General features: G+C 39.8%; 2 protein-coding genes across 4 annotated transcripts in view; one reads left to right on the forward strand and one right to left on the reverse strand.

Moving 5' to 3' along the window:
- MFAP3 (microfibril associated protein 3) lies at positions 1-18,194 on the reverse strand. Its single transcript, XM_006089105.3, has 3 exons — positions 18,099-18,194; positions 6,956-7,418; positions 1-3,368 (listed from the first exon to the last, which is right to left on the reverse strand). The coding sequence occupies exons 2-3, from the start codon at positions 7,248-7,250 to the stop codon at positions 2,578-2,580; spliced, it is 1,086 nt and encodes a 361-aa protein (XP_006089167.1). The 5' UTR covers positions 7,251-7,418; positions 18,099-18,194; the 3' UTR covers positions 1-2,577.
- The window catches only part of FAM114A2 (family with sequence similarity 114 member A2), a 26,081-nt gene continuing 24,127 nt past the window's right edge, over positions 18,157-20,110 (forward strand). Inside the window, exon 1 of one of the 3 annotated variants that reach the window (XM_014456168.2) lies at positions 18,157-18,230. The gene's annotated coding sequence lies outside the window, so the exon portion shown is untranslated. Of the gene's footprint in view, positions 18,252-20,110 lie in introns of all 3 variants that reach the window. The other 2 variants (XM_014456167.2, XM_023754104.1) reach the window with 2 other exon arrangements.

Genomic DNA, 20,110 nt, shown 5'->3' on the forward strand with positions numbered 1-20,110 from the left:
TGAGATAAATATTTCAAATACATTTTATTGAGTATAGGCATTTTCACCAACTATAAAATCCAATGAGGCAAAATGATAATTATACCAGTTATTATCAAAAGACTTTTAGAGTATAGTTTAAGTTCAAAAGGTTAAAGATTTTACAAGATAACATGAGACTATTAATTATATATGGAGTCTTTTCATTAGATACAGAAAATATTAGTGTGATTTCCTTCCTCTTGAAAACTAGCTTTAAAAATATCAACTCTGATTAAATTTTGACCTAATTTAATTTCTTATCAATGATACCTGGAATATTCAAAGTAAACTAGTTACTTTGGCCACCAACTTAAGTCATCATTATGCTTCTAAAATAATTTATCCAGGATACACTGGAATAGCTGGACTTAATTATTTTATAGTATTGTCTAAACTTATAGTTTTTTTCAATATTTTCTGTATTTTTACGAAGCCCTGTTTCCCATGGCCTCGATCATTAAATATCTACCTTAGGGCTCTAAATACCATGTCCATTATGGGAACATCAGGGGTAAATTCATTCTCTTTAATGTGACAAGCTACATTCTAAGAAATGCCCCCAAAGATGCTACTTTGGGACAGAATTGGGGTACTATCTGAGGATGTGAGAAATGTTCAGGGGACAGATCTCAAACAAGGGATTTTTAAAAGTTTTAATTTTTCAAGAGAAACATTCTGGGAAGGGAAAAGTGCTCTATAATCTAGGGTATGTTCCAGAGCCCCTTTCTCATAGCCAAATATATGGAAGCAGTCTCCTTAAAGAAATACAGGTTGATGAGCCAAGGCAAGCTTTGGCTAAATGACTGGTAGCTTTTGTTTGGCTCTGAAGGTTTCCATGGAAACAGTCAGAGAGACAGAAGAGGCTGTATTATCATATTCATCCCTGAAGCCATCTGATACAACTGCGCATGGATTCATTCGTGCCCTCCAGAGCAGAGGTATTATTTCCGATAAGCCCGGACAAAGGGAGGCATGAATTCTATCTGGTCACACTTGGGATTTCCTACCTTTCTCCATTTGATACCTTAAATTAAAATCCAGATAAAACCTCCTCTGAACATTTCCCTCAGGACCCACTAGTTCAATAACGCTTCAATAATCAGAAGCCAAATGAAGAAATGTGAAGTACCAAATGGAGCTCCACTGCCAAGTTCTTAAAATTATGTGACACCAAGCTTCCTATAGCAAGTAAATTATTCTAAAGAGTATTTACAACCCATTATATCAGATCTCAGCCAGACAAGAAATAGTGTCTTAAGTGTTTATTACACACAGTTGAATCAGGTGGCATCACCCATAATTTTTATCCTTCTTTATGTCTTGATTACTTGTATGTATGTGTATATACATCTACCTATATATGCATATGTATTTAATATATTTAATATAGTAACATACATCACACACCATTATCTAATCTCATTTCAGGTTAGTACATCCCAGAGAGGCCACAAAAGCAGCCCTAGCTCAATTCTTTATCTGAAGTATACAAAAATAAAAACCTCAACAACAATAAAATATAAACAAAACAAACAAGATAAGGAGGCAGGCATGCGACTGTTAGCACCATATTTAAGACCACAGAGGGCAAGAAGGTTGACAGAGATTTGAAGAGGAATCCAGCTCTGGGTTTCCCCTGGGAATGGGATCCCAAACACAGAACCCTCTTGTCGAGTCCAGTACTTTTAAAAAGGGAAAGCCTGAGAAATTCTCTTAACAGAAGTGTCAAAATCCATGATTTACCAGAGACAGATGATTTGACACTGTTTCTTATTCTAAAAGCACTGAAGACGGTATTCCTTAGAAACAAATCGCTCACTTTTGAGAAATCACTGCCAGCTCAATGACACCTCAGTAAGTTATAAAGACGTGATATATCCCCCCAAAGGACCAATTTACTCATGGAAAGTAGTTTACTAAGGAGCAGTTAGCTCCCTGATATCTGTGTAACAATACAGACCTGAGCTACACTGAAAAGATTCAACCTAGCACATGCAATTGCATACTCCACAAGGCAAAATGTCCAAAAAACACCCATACTTTTTATGCACTATGGCACTGGTTTAGAAATCTAAACTACAGAATAAAGTCTCAACTTAATCCTTTCCAAAGTCCAGAGACGGGCTTATTTAGAGGTGTGCTAAAGATTTCAGTGGATTAAAGCGATAATGCTAGAAACACATTATTTAATGCAAATCCCTCATCTTATTGGTAGGAAAACTGAGGCTTCAAGATATATGTCAGCTCTAACCACTGGAAGAACTGTGACCAGAAGAGAAGCCATGGAACTCTTAGTGTGGTACTTTCCCCATCATTTTTACCTCTCAGGTTCCTTTAAATCGTAATGTCTATCAGCTACTCAAGATTGAGGAAAATGACTGAGAAATATCAGATAGGAAAAATGCTGCATTTTTACAAAGATTTTGGCAATACTGTATGTTCTGATGTGCTTAATTTGAACAAGGGGAAAACCCCAGTCATCTCTTGGTAAAAATGTTATGTCCTGCATGAAACAGGTTCCTTATTCCGAGAGCAGTTTTTGTAGGTACTGGGAGCTCACAGCTGGTTTTCATATGGCCCATCTTTGTAGTTAGAGTTGGCCTCTGCAGACCCCATATCGTCAGGTGGGCTGAAATGACTGCTGTCTTGAGAATCTGTACCAATACTTTTGGTTTCTGACTGAAGGTGAACAGAAACCTGAACTGCTATTTCCTGGCCTGGTTCATTCAGAGAACCATCATCTGAATCTCCTCCTGGTGAATTACTCCGTCCCATCTCTGGGTTAATGACATAGATGGCACCTTGAGCGTTCAAGGCAGGTCTCTCTTTAATTCTTTCTCCCAAGTCATCAGGGTCATCCATTCGCACAGCCTCAAACATCTCTTCAACAAATGCCCTGCAGTTTAGAATAAGGGGTGGAAGAGGGACGCTTCGTGCCAGTTCTTCTATGTAACGAGCAAACTCCATGGTCTTAAATTGTGTGACTTTGGCGAGCTCCAGAGTTTTAGCCGAGGTGATGATGGGGATGCGTTTTGCAATCTCAAAGGCCTTCTGAAGTTTCTCGGCCCCTTCGGTTCTGAAGAATTCATTAATAGCCTTTTCGGTCTTACGAAGATGGCTGCTCATCATGCAGAGCCGTGTGACATTCAAGATGAGAGTGATCGTAAAGGCAATCAGACAAACAATCATGTAGTAGATACTCATGTCTCCCGAGGTGAAGATAACGCGCAGGGTGACAGAGTAGGAGGCACGAATTGGAGACGTGACGAAACATGTATAGAGGCCACGGTCATCAAAGGCTACGTTGGTGATATTCAGGAAGTTATCAGAAACCAACCATTTTCCACCTGATAACCCAACAGAAATAAAAACATTACAGCATAAAGAATATTACCACTAAATATGCCAACTGGATTATCAATATTCCTTTTCTTCATGAGAATATTTTAACTCATCTCATCTATTAGGTTCTGCTATTTCTTCAAATCAATAAGAAAGGGCAGACTGTTACATCCAGGGTCAGAATTTAAATAGCCTAGAACTTAAAAGGGAATCAAGGTCTTCCTTCCAGACAGTAAAGATTATCATAGTTACCTTTTCACTGCTAAACGTCATAAGCCTTTCAGGGAGACAGGTCTATATAATACTTAATGATTAATCTTTAAAAAATGTTTCTATGTATACAGGTATACCTTGGAGATATTGCAGGTTCCGTTCAGACCACCTAAATAAATCGAGTCCAGTGGGGCCTTGACTTACGAGTTTAATTCGTTCTGTGACGGAGCTCGTAACTCAAATTACTCGTATGTCAAATCAAAAAGTGAACAAGTGAGACACGTGATGCTGGGCTGATGTTGTGGTGTTCACTGTGACGTTCACTGCGCCAACTAGCGGTGGGGTATCTGAAGCTGGCTTGTAACCCGAATTTTAGCTCGCAACTCAAAGCAAAAAATCGGCCGAGAGACGGCTCATATCTTGAAAAACTCGTTAGTCGGAACACTCATAAGTCAAGGCCCCACTGTATTGGAATAAAGAAAATATAATTATTTTGCTGGTGGTCTTACCTTTAATTTGTGAAAAAAGAAAAAGAAAAAAAAAGCAACATATGTGAAGCACAATAAAGCAAAGTACAATGAAACGAGGTGTGCCTGTATGTATATCTACATCACGATTTCTACCTATACATTTTCATATACTATAAGAATATGCCTCAGAAATATAAAACAATGGTCATTTCTGGGTGATGGGCTATGAATAATTTTGATTTTCTTCTTTTTATTTAACTGCTTATTTTCAATAATGAGTTTATATAACAATAGACAATTTAATGAATTTGTTCAATTACTAACTGGCTAATGTGGCATGCCTTCCACATGTGAATTTGTTTTTGTTAGAAAAGATGTGTTAATTATATCTTGACTTTCTGGCAAGAGTAACTGAAGCACAAGCCAAAAGATATGTCTCATAAGTCAGGGTAAATGAGCAGTTTGCAAAGAATAAAGTTGCCTTTAAGATGCCTGAGCTTCTGTTTTTCACCTAAAACATGTCACTTCTCTTCCATATATGAAGGTGTCTCCATTTAGCAAACACATATACAGAAAAGCAAAGCACACTGACCACCCACCTTGATTCAATGTCCTTTAGTAACTTGGCTCTGCCTGCACAATTCTCACATTTGCAGTAAATTCTCAGCGTACTCTGTGTACTTTAATTGTGACAATCATTCAAAGATGAGATCAATGGGCTAACCTGGTGTGTAGGTGTGAGTCCCAATGACTACAGATGGTGTCCCAGAGGAGGCTGGATGACTGCTTAAGCCTCAACCGAATCCTAACCTTCACGATCTCTTTATTCCCTGAGATTCTATGGTTCTGGATTATTTTAGAGGCACATCAATTAATAAGCACTTTGGATCGTGCCCATGTTTTTTACCATCAAAATTTATCTAAATTCTACAGTTATATTTAAGAGCCATCACTTCACCAATGTAAAAAGAGGAGGAAAGTATGTAGCTATAAATATAGTCATTATTCCTCAAGCTTCTGTCTTATAAACTTGGGCTATGAAAAGGCTACCCCAGGAATCCAAGGTCTGATGAACTACATCAGTGATGGCGAACCTTTTGAGCTCGGCGTGTCAGCATTTTGAAAAACCCTTACTTAACTCTGGTGCTGTGTCACATATAGAAATTTTTTGATATTTGCAACCATAGTAAAACAAAGATGTATATTTTTGATATTTATCTTATATATTTAAATGCCATTTAACAGAAAAATCAACCAAAAAAATGAGTTCGCATGTCACTTCTGACATGCGTGTCATAGGTTCACCATCACTGAACTACATAGACTCCAATAATCAACTACTGTGCTACGAACACAATCTAAACTCTCCAGCTCATTTGCTGATAATAGCTCAAGATTTATGAACCTTATACTAGATTGGCATGCTCTTTAAACTCCTCTCACTTGAGAGTCATAAAATTTAATACAATTTTCTAGAGCTGTTGTTGAAAGTATCAATGATAGATGTTAGTTTAATGGTTTTTAAAGTAAAGGCAAAATAGGAAAATAAAACTGCATTTCAATTGGCTGGTGTCAACTTAACCTAAGCTTTGTTTATGTCGTCAGTCAGTACTAATTACATTAATTGAATAATGCAAATCTCAGATGCATTTGGTCAGGATCCAACAGACCAAAAGAGGTAAGTCTAGGCCAGTGAGTACAAATGTGGAACCCCGAATCATGTTCAAAATACACATTCTGGGCACCACCCTAGAGATTCTGATTAATAGGCCTATATTCTTAAGAAGCTAGTTAAAAATACACTCTTCTTCCTAATAATTCAAACACTCCAATTCCTTAGTGGCCAGTTACTCAGTTTGTAGATGGTTAAAATGATACTTTAGAAGGAAACATCACTGTCTACTTCTGTTTTCTACTCTAATGTGAATAACCAAATATCCTTTATAGTCCAAGGGATTAGACCATCTTTCTAGCAAGAAAGATAAGCGGGCTTTTCCAAAAGTGTACCTTCTGAGGATCCTGGATTTAACCTTTATCCCAATGATTTTTCATGGTGATTTCTTTTTGAGGTGCTTTAACCCATGTGGTCATCAAAAACATCTTCCTAACAGAACACTAGTTCAGTAAACAGTATTCTGATTAAGATGTGTTTACAGGTCTACAGACAGCAAAATCAAACAAAAAGCTGTCAAAAGGTAGAGCTTGGTCACATTATTTGTGTGATTTTTAAGATGGAGATACAAAAATTATAAGAGAAACTTTCCTGTTTTCAAGTAAATTAAGTGTACAGAATAGAAAAAAAAAATGAACTAGAAGGGTGTACAGAGCTCCTCCTCAATGCCCTTGTAATTATCAGAGGCACTTAAAGTTTTATGCACATATCTATCATCATTCAAAACCAACAACCTTGGATTTCCTCTAACATTTTTAGTAACTCGTTTCTGAGCAAATTTTTTAAAAAAAATTTTGACAAATTTACTTAAGTCTAGTCAAAATCCTTCTTGTTATATTCACACAGGGCCACCAAACTGTACTATCACACTACAGTCTAGAATGGTCTCCCTGGACCTGTGCAGTGCATAGCCTGCACAGCTGTATGCAGCAGCTCTGATGAAGCTGACCTTCAACAAAAAAGGAAATCAACTCACCAAGAGGCAAGAAATGCGCTCACAGTCATATGAACACCTTTTAAATTTATAACTATTCCTTATTTTTTTCTTCTTCTGGTTAAGTAATTATAATTAATTTATTTTTTCTGATAGGTATAATATTCCAGGCCTTTCAAAAGTTTTAATTATTCACCCTGGTACCTTACCTTTGAGATTTCTTGTTGAATATGCTATAAAACCAAGAAGAAAGAAGTAACAGGAAATGAGTAACCTTGATTAATTATACCCTGGCATAGTTACCTCTGCCTCTGTCATCCAGATGCTGTCCTTTTGAGTTGTACCAATGGATATCTTCATAGTGGTTGACTGTGAGAAGACACTCGATTGAAACACTAGCTCCCTCTTTGGCTATGATAACATTATCACCCGAGTGGGAGCCTGCTGAGAGTTCAAAGCTTGGGGGAAATGACACATTGAAAGAACTATGATTTGCTCCCAGTGGGTCCATTTGGTTGAAGCCTCCATCTTCCAAAACAAAAGCAGCCGGCACAGTAACACTCACTACTAAAGTGAATAAACAACAATGTGGCTTCATGGGAAAAGGGGAGACAATCTTATTTAGATTTGGAGAACTGAAAAGCTTCTATACTATAACGAGAGTACAGTGGGTAATTTATTGCTTGGTATTGGAGTTTTCCAGAAAAGTAGTAGATCCAAATGTATTTTGAAGTCTTCAAGGTTAAACATGTGAATGAAGACCAACCTAAAAGAAAACCAGATATAAAGTTTAAACAACAAAGATGCATAGTGGAGTGAAACTCTATATTCTATAAATGAATAGATGAAAAATGGGTTAGAATAACTGGTGCCAACATCAGGGAATGCAATAGAGAGAACACCACCTAAAAATCTCACATAGGGATGGTAGAAAGAGCACCAAATTGGGAAATGGCAGACCTATATTCTGGTCCTAGTTTTGCTACCAACTAGCTGTCCGACCTTGGTAAGTAGCTGGGCTTGTTTTCTTATCTGCAAATAAGGGACAAAATAAGACAATTTTTAAGGACCCTCCTAGTTGTGAAATGTTACGGTTCTATTTCACTCTGAAAAATTCTATGCAACAGGGAGCCAATGAAGGCTAAAATATTTAGCTTAATGGTCTTTCTTTCCAAATTGTACCATTACCATCTATCATTCTATTAATAATGTAAATAAACTAGTATATCATAATCATAACCATGGTGCTCAAAATTTGAGTAGTTCAAGTACATAGATATATATAAATAATGCAGAGACAGTTGAGATAGTTCTTTTAATATTAGAAAGAAAATTGTGCTACTGTATATACATAAATATACATATACTGACTTGGGAGGCTATAACACCCTTGGGCAAGAACATTAGACAAAATAATTCCCTTTAATAGTTTCTTCAATATCAAGAGACAAAATATAGTACACATTTAACAGTTTGTAAGCATACCAAATTTCTAGCTCAAAGTCTGTAAAATTAGCTAAGGGAGAAATTGACATTTTAAATGACTAGTTGGTAGAAATGCAAATATAAGCTACAGGGAAAGCTTACCAAACAAATTTGAAAGAAAAGTATAATATCACAAATAATAAGCAAAATGGTATCCCAGTCTAAGAGTGTGTGTGATTATGATCATTGTCCTGGTAATGTGATTCCTCTTTTAAATCACTGACTCCCAAAGAAAAATTTCAACTCTTATTTCTATAAAATATGAGATGAAACCCCTAGCTTATTTTTTACAAAAGCCCAAAATAATTAGTTTTGGAAATGACATTTCCTCCCATTTTACACTTTCATGACGACTTCTTGATCATCTATACTAATAAAAGGGCAATATGCTAATTAGACCGGACATCTTCCAGATGTCCTTCCAGACGTCCTTCCTGACAAAGCCGGGGGTGTGGCCGGCCTGCAAACCCCCCACGGTCCCTCGCCCAGGCCGGCCCTGCCCCCCATCGGGGATCCCCACCCCGATCAGGGGTGTGGCCAGCCTGCAAGCCCCGCGGCCCCTTACCCTGGCCGGCCCTGCCCTCCAATGGGGATCCCCCACCCCGATCCAGGGTCCCCTTCAGGGCAGGCCAGCTGGCCCCCACCTGTGCACCAGGCCTCTATCCTATATAATAAAAGGTAATATGCAAATTGACCCTAACAGCAGAACGACCAGAATGACCGCTGGACCAGTCGCTATTAGGCACACTGACTACCTCTTGGTCCCTTTCCCCAGCTGGCAGGCTCCAATTGCCTGATGGCCACCCATGGCAGGGGCGGGGCCAGCAAGCGGGCGGGAACAGCCAATCTCTCGGTCCCTTCCCCCGGCCGTCAGGCACCAATCGCCCAATGGAGAATGGGGAACTGGGGGTGGGTGGCGGCGGGGGGCGGGTCTGGCTGCAGGCAGCTGGGGAAGATGGCCCTGATCACAGGCCAGGCCTAAGGACTGTACCCACACACGAATTTTGTGCGCTGGGCCTCTAGTCTATAATAATAAAGGCATAATATGCTAATTAGACCAGATCTCCTTCAGGGCAACCTTTTGGACAAAGTCAGGGCTGCAAGGGAAGCCCGGGTCCCAGATGCCTGCGGGAGTCAGAGGGAGGCCTGGGTCCTGGGTGTCTGCTGGCTGCCTGAGGGAAGCCTGGGTCCCAGGTGCCAGAGAGAAGCTGGTGCTGGCAGCCGGGGGAAGGAAGGCCTGCTTTTGCATGAATTTCATGCATCGGGCCTCTAGTATAACATAAAAAGCAATGGATCATTGTATTTTGCCATTAAACTCCTCAAAGTCTGAATTATGATACACTGTAAATGTCATTTAATTTTCATTAGCCCTTGAAAGGATGGTTGAATAATGAAAATAATTTTCTGTATCTTCCAAATTTAAGAACACACTATTTAGAATAAAACAAAAAACTTCGGACTTTGTTATAACAGATGGAACACATGTGCTTATTTTCATTTCCTCCCCAAACCCAACTAAAATGACACTAGAGGAAACAGAGCACTTGGGTGCAGGTGTCCCCCACGACTTTGATGAGGTGTTCCTGTGGCTTCATCCAAGCCAGCATTTTCCAAATTTCATGCATTCCTTCTACTGCCATAATTTTTATGCTATATCCGTGTACCAAGTTATTATTTATGCTTTTTCTTTAAATCAACTCATTATTTTACTTCCATACATTTATTTTAGAAGAAAAGTCTGTATCACATCTGTGGATAAAAGTAACTGTACACATAAACACAGTAAAAACAAGGCAATGTTATTAACTTTCGGAGATACTGCCATCCGCTAAAGGCTCTGAGCTAGAGGCCTGCTCTCTTTGTAGGGAAAACAAACACAAAAACAAACAAAACAAATACCCCCCCATAACTCCACTTTATTCTAATACCACCGCATTTCTTATCCTGCCATTTCCTTCCTCCCCACCCTGCCCACCACTGAGTTCAGAACCTATTTTAGACTAGAGGTATACATTTTTCATGTATTTCAGTAGTACCTACTGTACTATAAACACGGTCTCTGCCTTCATGGAGCTCAGTCTGCTAGAGGACACAGACACTGACTAAATACACACAAAATATACTAAATGCTGCCCAAGGGAAAGTATAGGGTGCTACAGGAGCAGGCAACATGGGAAACTAACCTCATTGCAGAAAGCCTCGCTGAGAAAGTGAGATGTGCAACAGGTCCTGAGGGATAAACAGAATTCGAGAATGGAAGAGAAGTGTTCTAGGTAAAGGGGCAGGGACAGGGAAAAAGCAGATGGATCACTGGTTAGGCGGTGTTCAGGAATAAGAGCGCTGGGTTGGATTCCTGATTCTAGAGGGGAGCAGTCTGGGCCAACAGCAAAGTTGGAGGTGGACTTTGGGAACTGGAGTGTGAGGCTGAAGTGAGTGAAGAAGATAACTTGTTCAAGACGAAGAGGCCACAGAACTGAGAGTCTCAAGAGTAAGGTAGATCATCTGCAGAGATGGTATGTACCCCCCAAATCAAGGCAGCTAGGGTAGAAGACACTGGGAGTGGAAGAAAGGGACTCTCTTAGCTATTGAGATGCAGGAGCTTCTGGGTGATAAACAGTCCCCCCAGAAGACGGGTGGGGCAAGTGGTGTCCTGGCCGTTACTGCTGTGGAGTCCCTTCTTCATGCAGCCTCCCTGAGCCTCCTCTCTAAGCCTGGCTCTTCCTCCCACATGGATCCAGTGTATACCTGGATACAGGATGGCTCTTCCTGGACCCCTGTAACCCTCACCACTATACTGCTCACCTGGCTCTAGCACATGCCGCTCCGTACCGCTAGGCAGTCTACCCCATCTCACCTATGAACACTGTAAGCAGAGAGACTATATTTTTTATTGCCATACTTCATAACTAGTACATGTTCAATAACTATATACTGATGGAGATTAGTTTAAATTTGATGAAGTATGTGATGGATCTTTGTAAATTGAAGAATGTTATGTAACAGGATCATAAATATTCAAACTGACATGCATTTACTAGCACTTACTATATTCTCTGACACACAGAGACAATGCTAACAATCTTGAAAAAACTTAAAGGCATAATGCCTAAAGGTGTTCCTTGAACCAACCCAAAGTCTTCATTTACTATCTTGTTTTAGAAGATGATGGTGGAAATAAAAGATTACCAAGTCCAGAGTTTCCAAACCAGTTTGAATATCACAATCATCTAGAGAACTTGTTAAAAATATAGATTATTGGGTCTCAACCCAGAATAAGAACCCCTGGGTTCAGACCTTGGAACTTATGTTTTTAAATTAGCTCCTGAGTGATTCTGAGGCAGAGGGTCCATGGGCTGGCATCCAGAGACCACTAATATACATCCTTATTTCCTCTACAACAGCCCTGCCTAATTGTGTTCCCGAGTGAACACTTCCAATACGAGACAACCACTCACATTCCATTTGAATTACGATTACCCTGAAATATCATCATTGCAGGCCTCTGATAAAGGCAGGGTAGCAGAGAAGTTCAAAGTACAGACTCTGGAGCCAGATTTCCTGGATTCTAATCCTGGCTCTAATTTTAACTAGCCTTGTAACTTTTGTTAATGACTTAACCTCTTTCTGCCTCAGCCCCCTCATCTTTAAAATAGGGAAAATAATAGTATGTATTCTCATAGGACTATTGTGAGGTCTGCATGTGAGAGTCTGGCAATAGTAATCACTGAATAAGCTCCAGTTATTATTACTGTTGATAGTCTTTTCAGATATTGTGCTAAAATCTACACCTTATAGCAAAACCATTAGTTAAGATAAATAAAACATTTTTACTCAGAATACCACCAACCATTTAAAAATCTTGGGGGAGGGGGATTCTAGAATTCCATATGTAATTTTAATCTTTAATTTTAAATTTCACATTTTTCTTTTTCTCACTGCAAATAAGTATTTCGCAAAAATATGGATCAAACAGGCATTGCAAACTAACCTTAGACTCCAACCGTAATATGCTAACATTGTTTTTATGTGTCCTGAGTTTGTGTTAGAGAACCTTTGCTGTAATCTACCTAGTCTATGTTGTTTCCCTTTCTTGAATCCTACCTTCTCATGCCCAGGAGGAAGCCAACCCATTGGCTGACTAATCTAATTAGAATCTGTTCTTGGAATTGAGACATCGTGGGTTAGGGCTATTTGAGGAAGAGAAGGAGTATAGGGGGTTAAGGCAGCTAGGTTTGGACCACATACAAAGAGAAGCAGAGAGAAAGGACAATAAGGATGGAGAAGGGAAAGAGAGGTGGCAGAGAGAAGCAGAGAGGAAGAGAAAGAGAGACTCACACCCGCTGTTCTGGCTGCTGACAGAGTTCTACTTCCTGGTTCCAATAAGACTGTTTATCTCTCCCCTAAAAAACAAGCATCTTTATTCAACTTTATTCAAAATTAAAACCACACAAATATAGACTGAATGTGCAAACAAGAAAAGAAAATGGAGAAATAGCTAGAAAGGAGAAAAAAGATTAAGTTCAGCAAGAGTGACTAAACTGTGCTATAGCTCCAGGAAGTCCTCATTATGGATCTGCACCCCCTCTCCTCCTTAGACACTGGTACGCATACAGACGGCCCATGCAGTCAAGACTTCAGGTTCCCTGTTCTGTATGGACATAGCCAATTGCCCCTACTAGAAATTTAGAGAAACCTATAAGACAGGATCTATAAAATACTATGAACACCCTTAAACTGCTCTTAGGTTAAAGGTGGCAGAAATAACCTGGTACACTAATTTATGCCAGGAGAGTAACAATAGGTTGCACAATATCCTTATAGTCCAGTCAATAAAGACAGGCTCATTCTGGGTACTTCATCCTCATACCATAGGCATCCTGAACACAAAGGACTCCTAGTATGAGCCACTAGAGACACAACTCATTTGGAGATAAGAGGCTATTAAGCAGTTGAGGGAGAAAACACTGGCAAAGGTATATGTTCAAGGTAACAGAAGCAGACAAGAAAGTAAGGGAACAAATCAACCTTGGAATCAGGACTTATCTCTTCAAATTAAGTTTCCTTTTACTTAAGTCAGTGTGAATTGGTTTCTGCTACTTGGAACAAAAACAACATTGACTAAAACCATTCTACTCATTCTGGATTGATTTTAAAACAGCTTAGCTAAATCGGGGGCTGCAAGGGATGCTCAGTTGAACTAGGATACTGTCCCAGGCCCTCAGGAATTTACAAACTAGCCTGGAGACAGAAACAGCTGAAAATACACACACACACACACAGTGAGATGTACTGAAGTATAATTGAATGCAAACGAGAAAGAACTTCATGAACTTTAGAAATACAATTCACTTGTAAGTTTGGGACTTCCCATAATATCATGCCTGCTATTCTCAATGCAGCAGCTAACATTTGCAGGTAAGAAGAAAGAGTTCAAAAAGGGAAATCAGAGTGCCATCTTCCTGTAAAAAGGGATAAATTATGCATGTGCATGAAGTTTTTTTACTACCTTGCTTCAGCATGAATAAGAAAAACAGAAAAGTGTAATACTCAAGTTTATTCCAATGCATTTTTCATGTTTTAGGTGTAGTAAAATGTAAGCTTTTCTAAGCTCATGAATAATCAGAAATGCAGATGATTTTACCCTACAGAACCATTCTGAATATTGATTATATCATTAAAAAAAAGAAAAAAAGAAAAGTGCCTAAACTGTCATCCCTAACAGATTGCCTTGTTGCTGTTCCTGCCAACTCCTATGAAATATTTGCATTCGGTTCCAGTTCTCAACAGAAGTAAATAAGGAAGTAATGTGGCTGATTTCCGTTCTCATGGCTCAATAGTAAGTTGGCTGAGGAAACTGCTGTTTGCAGAAGTAGTTCTGAGATAACTCAAAGGGAGGAAAACACTGATGCCCAGATGGTATTGGCTTTTGCTCCAAATACACTGGGATATTAATGCTTCTTTCTCCATAATGAAATGTGTTCTAGGCTGTATTTACAGCTCATTCACTCTTCTCTGCCCACACTGTTACACTTGAAAAATAAAGAAGCCCCCCTAACCTTGGCACACAGATGGTCAAAGTGGCATTCTGAATTGGCAAAGAGGAGAAAAAGCAAATGAAGAACCAATTTTGTTAGCATATTGTCAGCACTCCTCTATCCTTTGCAAAGAACAAACATAAAGCGGTTTTGCTTATAGTGAAGCATTATTATAATAATCTTTCTCAAAAAGAAATCGCCAGTTTGAGGGACATTTTCTAAAAAAAAGCCCCTATGCTCCCAAGAGTATCTTGGAGCCATCACATACCTCCTAACTGGCATTTGGGCACTCAGCTCAAACTTCAACATATTTTCTGGCACACTGAGAAATACCTTCTGCATTTATTGGAGCTTTGTTTTAGACCCAGGATTATTTGTTAAACTTAAGACTCTTACCCTTTTTGCCACAAGCACTGGCTGAAGCTACTAGATGCAAATGGAAAAAACACTGATGTAATAAGTTTGATTTATGATCTCCTTATTCATTTCTTTTCCTCTACAGTCTGACCCCACCTCCCCCACCTCCCACTTCAGTATCTCAAACTCAGCATAACTAAAACACAACTCCTCACTCTCACCCACAGATCTACCTGTTCAACATATACATAGCTTGAATGATAGCTAAACAATACAATTCTTCCAGTTTTGCAAGATCAAAGTTACAGGATCATCATGGCTTGGTGGTTAGGAGCACTGGAGTTAAGGGTGCCTGATCCTACCCCTGGACGAAGCTGTGTGTTTGAGAGGCCTTAATTTTCACATCTATTGAATCAGGTTATCAACAGTAACCACCTCACAGGGTAATTGTGAGCTACCCTATGAGGTGAACTAATGTGGGTACATTACAAATACATGCTATTGTTATCATTATTCCACCTCCAAGGTGTTTTCAATTAAGACCTGTGTCCCTAACCTAGGTCATAGTCCTTTTACCTTACCTGGATACCACATTATACCAACTATACCCATTTGATACCTCAAACACTGTTCCTCTCAGAATTGGTCCTAAACACAAAACTAAAAAAGTCAAGGCAATCTCAAAATCCATCAGTGATTTCCCATTACCCATGAGATAAGCTTCAAATTCTAGTGTAGCATCCATAATTCTCCAGAAATAGTCAAGTGGCAGAACAGAGGTAGTGACAGAACCCAGCAGTGCCTGCATGTGCAGTAATTGCTTGCCAAAAGAATAAATGGATGTAGAAGTCAAGGCAGGTCTTTAGTTACATCTGTCACTAATTAGCTATAATTTCTAGTGGTCTTAGTTTCCTTATCTAGAGGTTATCATTATCATTCCTTTATTTGCTTAAGTCCTAAAATCTCCCCAGCTTTCCTGTCATGGCTTAGCCTTAACTACACTTGTTTTACTCTCTGTCATTGCCAAATAACTTGTCTAAAGTTCTGGTTCCAGTTGTTTCGTTTGTTTGAAACTTCCTGCCCCTCCACACCAATATCTTCTTGTGGAAATTTGACCCTCCTTACACTAGCCAGCTAAAATTTTACCTTATTCAAGAAGCCTTTTAACCTAAACTCTCACTTCTACTCTCTTAATTTTAGATGGATTTCTTTCGGTGTCAGTCCCCTAGCTCTCTGAGAGTACAGTACCTGATCCTAAGACTTATCACTTTCCTTCTATCAGTTATCTGTCCAGAAAACTGTAAGCTTACAGATGACAGTTAAGAACCTCAGTCACTGGCATAGTATTGGATTCAACATTTTGAATTTAGACACTCATCAACTTGCTAGTCAGAAAGGTACTTGCTACAAATTTCTCACTGACTTTTCAGTCTCAGGCTCTGAAAACTGTTAATGGAGAGACTTGAAGAAATGAATACACAGGTGTTGCTTTTAAAAAAATTTTAGTGGGCAGAACACCCTAGAATTGGACCTATAACTGTTTTTCTCCAACTGAAATTCTTGGACCACTTACATAAAGTTAATCTGTAGTGCTTGTTAAAGATGCAGATGTTTTAGCTCCACTCAGACTTACTAATTTAGCATCTATAAAGGTGAGGCCTGAGCATCAGCATTTTAATAACTTTCAAATCAAGTTCATATTTCTTTTGATTGTCATAACAAAATTATAATTTGGTGATTTTCAAAGTGTGGTACAGAAACCTGCAAGGGAGGGGGGATTGTCTCTAAGACTTTTTAAACATGATTTTTCAAAATAATTTTCATAATAATACTAGGACATTATTTGCCTTTTTTACTTTCATTCTCTCATAATATGGTACAATTTTTCAGAGGCTACACGATTAGTGATAATCATAAAACAATGAATACAGGAGATATGAGAATCTAGCTGTCTTCTATTAAGCCAGATATTAAAAAGACTTGTAGAAATGTGAAACAATGCCATTCTTTTCAAATATTTTGCAAAATATTTTTCATAGAAATGCTATTTAAATTAACATACGAGTTTGTAATTTTAAATAAACTTTTTTGAAAGTTGTTTTGATATAAAAAATGGTAGATATTGCTAGCTATAACCCACACAAACAAAAACTCTTTGACGTTCTCAGTAAGTTTTAAAAGTATAAAGGGAGCCCAAGACCAAACAGTTTGACACCTTTTTGCTATATTTACTACCAATAGCGTTTTAAAGTTTACAACACAGTTAAGGAGCTTACTGAGATTCCATAGTTAAATCCCAAATTCTATGCATTTTCCAGTACAACAGAAAAATCAGAGGAAATAACCTATTTTATACTTATACAGGTTTTTTTTTTAAATAGGAATTTTTAACAAGCTCCCACATGATATTGATGCACTTAAATTTAGAGAACCATCATGAAAAGCAAAGGAAACTATCTAAAGGGTTTTAGGAAGTGATTATATATATATATATCATGATTCTTAAGGCATTAAATGGAGTGAAAGACTTGGGTTCTGAAAAGGCCAAGTCCCTTCACCAGCTGGGACTAGTTTTTCACGGCTGCACAATGAGGCTGTCTCTAATGCCTTTCTTTCTGCTGTCCGTCTGGGTTTCATGCATTCACACTGCCAGGAGATGCATCTTTCTGACAAGAGATCAGTTGTAAACTTAAAGTCAGAAATTTGAGCATTTCATTTCTTTGCATAGAAACCTTCAATTGTTTTCCATTGCTTTCCAAATAAAAGTCAAAATGCTTGTCCTACAAGATTTGGCCTGTTTAAATCTCTGGCTGCATCTTCCTCTTTTCTGCTTCAGGCACAGTGCCCCCCCCCCCCCCTTTTCTGGACCTTTCGAAGTTTGCTCCCACCAGAAGGCCTTTGCAGTTGCTCTTTCTTCTGCCTCTAATGCTGTTCTCCAGATCTTTATAAGGCTTATTCCTCACTCCTTTCCGTCACGTTATCCTGCTCAATTTTCTTGAAAGCACTCACTACCCACTTAAAGAGGTATGATTTTTGAATTTTTATTTAAAAACCTTTTTCAATTACAGTTTACATTTGCTATTATTTTGTATTAGTTTCAGGTGTACAGCACAGTGATTAGACAATCACACACTTTACAAAGTGTGCTGTCCCCTGCCCCCCATATTTCCAGTACCACCTGCCACCACACATAGTTATTACAATATTACTATGTTCCCTATGCCGTACTTTACATCCCATGACTATTCTGTAACTACCAACCTGTCCCTCTTAAACCTTTTTCACCCACTCCCCCAATGCCCCCTCCCGTTTCCTGTTCGGCTTCCACACTAAAATGTCAACTGCTTGAGGGCGGGTGTGTCTGTCCCTAGCGCCTGGGCAGTGCCTGGCGTGTTGTTGTCGTTCAGCAAACGTAGGACGGCCGAACTCCTGCAGCTCAGGCCACGCCTTCAAAACAAACCCGGAGGATACAGTCTACCCCAACCCTCAGGCTCGAACCCAAGCCTAGGTTACCCCAGCAGCGCCCCCCTACTCCTCCCCGCAGCGACCCCCACCGAGACCTCACTCACCGGAGCTCCACCGAGCCTTTTTCCGGCTGGAACGGCTGGACCCGGAAGTGTTCTCGGGTAGGCGAGGCTGCCTCCGGGCTGAAGGAGTACTTCCGGGTTGGTAGGAGCGACTCGTCAGCTTCTGTGGCGGCGGTGAGGGTGGCAGCCGGCCGGGTACGGGGCTTTCCGGGAGGAGGCTGGTCGGGTGCGGGGTCCCGGAGCCGGACCGCTCGGCCCTTGTCCCTGGGGTCGGGGGGGAGGCGGTCTGCGGCTGGGCGGCGGCCACCTCGCGGCTGGACGCGGAAGCGCTGTGGTCATTGAAGCAATACGTTTGTGGGAGGAAAATTCGTCGTGGACGAATTGGTCAACTTAGCGCTTGCGTTTCCACTAGATCGCCCTTTCGGAGATCTTGTTTGTGGGAGGAAGTGAGAGCGCAGGTCTGTCCGTCTAGACAGCCTGTTAGTAACGATGGCAGTGGTGTAAACAACCAGCACAAGTACTAGCAGCAGATGTTACCCACGACCGGTTATGGGCCCGTCTCTGTTCCGAGCCCCTCGCACACACCGTGTCATTTAATCTTTATGGGCTCCCTGTCCAGTAGGTATTCCCAGCCGCATTTGCAGACGAGGAAACGAGACAGGGATGGGTGAATTCGCGTTCTCACAATCGCTGCAGTACGGAGCTGGAAGAAAGTGCTCCAACTCCAGAGCCCGTGCTCTTAGTTACTAAGCCAAACCTTCCATTTTGGTAACTGTGTGGCTGGACATTTTTACTTTCAAAATATATGACTCAGCCATTTAGTTTTGCTTGTAATGTCCCAGTCCTTTGAGTCTTTCTCCTCCAATTATGCAAATAGAACACTTACTACAGAATACTTGGATAACTGACAAAAACATGAACAGCCAGCACCACAAAAACTTCTCTTCCCACCTAGCTCAAATACCAGAATCTTTGATATACAGTAGAAAGAGTAGCGATAACCAGTGTTTAGTATTTTAGAGTATGTCCTTCCAGTCTTTTGCAAAATTATATAGATTATGTAGTACGTATGCTGTGTGTAGTGTGTATACTATATGTACTATGCATAGTACGCTGTGTTTGAAATATATATTACTGTTACTATGCGTTGTAATTTGGAGAGAGCATAAGGAGAGTTAAAAGATAGTTTAAAAAGTACGTACTCAACTACATGGAACATTAATTGAATTTTATGCAAGAACTGTGTAGTCATTCCATTTGACCCTTGGAGTAAGTGGGGCGCAGAAATCGTATCCTTATTTCTCAATGTCCAGAGCTTGGTAACTAGTAGGTACTTAACAAGTGTTTGCAAGTAAATGAATGAATGAATATTTCAAACTTGGTTTGTATGTCTATGGGTAGTTGTATCTAGATTGGCTTTTTTTTTCTATGTGTTTTGGAAATGCATAGTGTATGTATCTATAATAATAAAAAAGCATAATATGCTAATTAAGACTGGACAGCCTTCTGGACAAAGCCAGGGCTGCAAGGGAAGCCTGGATCCCGGGTGCCAGAGGGAAGCCGGTCTGACAGCTGGGGGTAGGAAGGCCTACTCTTGCACGAATTTCGTGCATCGGACCTTTAGTATAATATAACCATATTATCTAGGCTCCATGGTGTATAAATCTACCTTTCTAGCCTATGTTTTCCTACCTCTCCCTGCTATATGTACTACTGCATATTTCATACTGTCACACCTCTGGCCTTTGAGCTTTCCCATGTTTTGTTTCCATACCCTTGAATTCTCTCATTGGCATCTTCATCTGTCAAAATGCTAAGTGCCCTTTGAAGCAGGGTGTTGCAAGCTCAGATACCTATAGGGCAGGGGTGGGCAAACTTTTTTGTGAGTGCGTGCCAAAACCAGCAAAATCTCTAACTCAAAATTCTTCTGCGTGCCCACCCTAATTTTTTGAGAACATGTTACGCCTACTTGATATCTCTTAAGGTGTACATATGTGAAGAACCTTTGAAGAAATAATAAAATTCATTCGAGCGACAAAAACACAGTATATGAT

This window comes from Myotis lucifugus, unplaced genomic scaffold (assembly GCF_000147115.1).
Source record: "Myotis lucifugus unplaced genomic scaffold, Myoluc2.0 scaffold_56, whole genome shotgun sequence".
In the NCBI taxonomy this organism is placed as follows: domain Eukaryota; kingdom Metazoa; phylum Chordata; class Mammalia; order Chiroptera; family Vespertilionidae; genus Myotis; species Myotis lucifugus.

What these genes read in the sequence shown, in the direction of transcription:
- MFAP3 (XM_006089105.3), bottom strand. Translation starts at nt 7,250, where the DNA reads ATGAAGCCACATTGTTGTTTATTCACTTTAGTAGTGAGTGTTACTGTG. An exon ending in TCTGGATGACAGAGGCAGAG is followed by an intron (nt 3,369 to 6,955) that starts GTAACTATGCCA and finishes TTGGGTTATCAG; the next exon opens with GTGGAAAATGGTTGGTTTCT.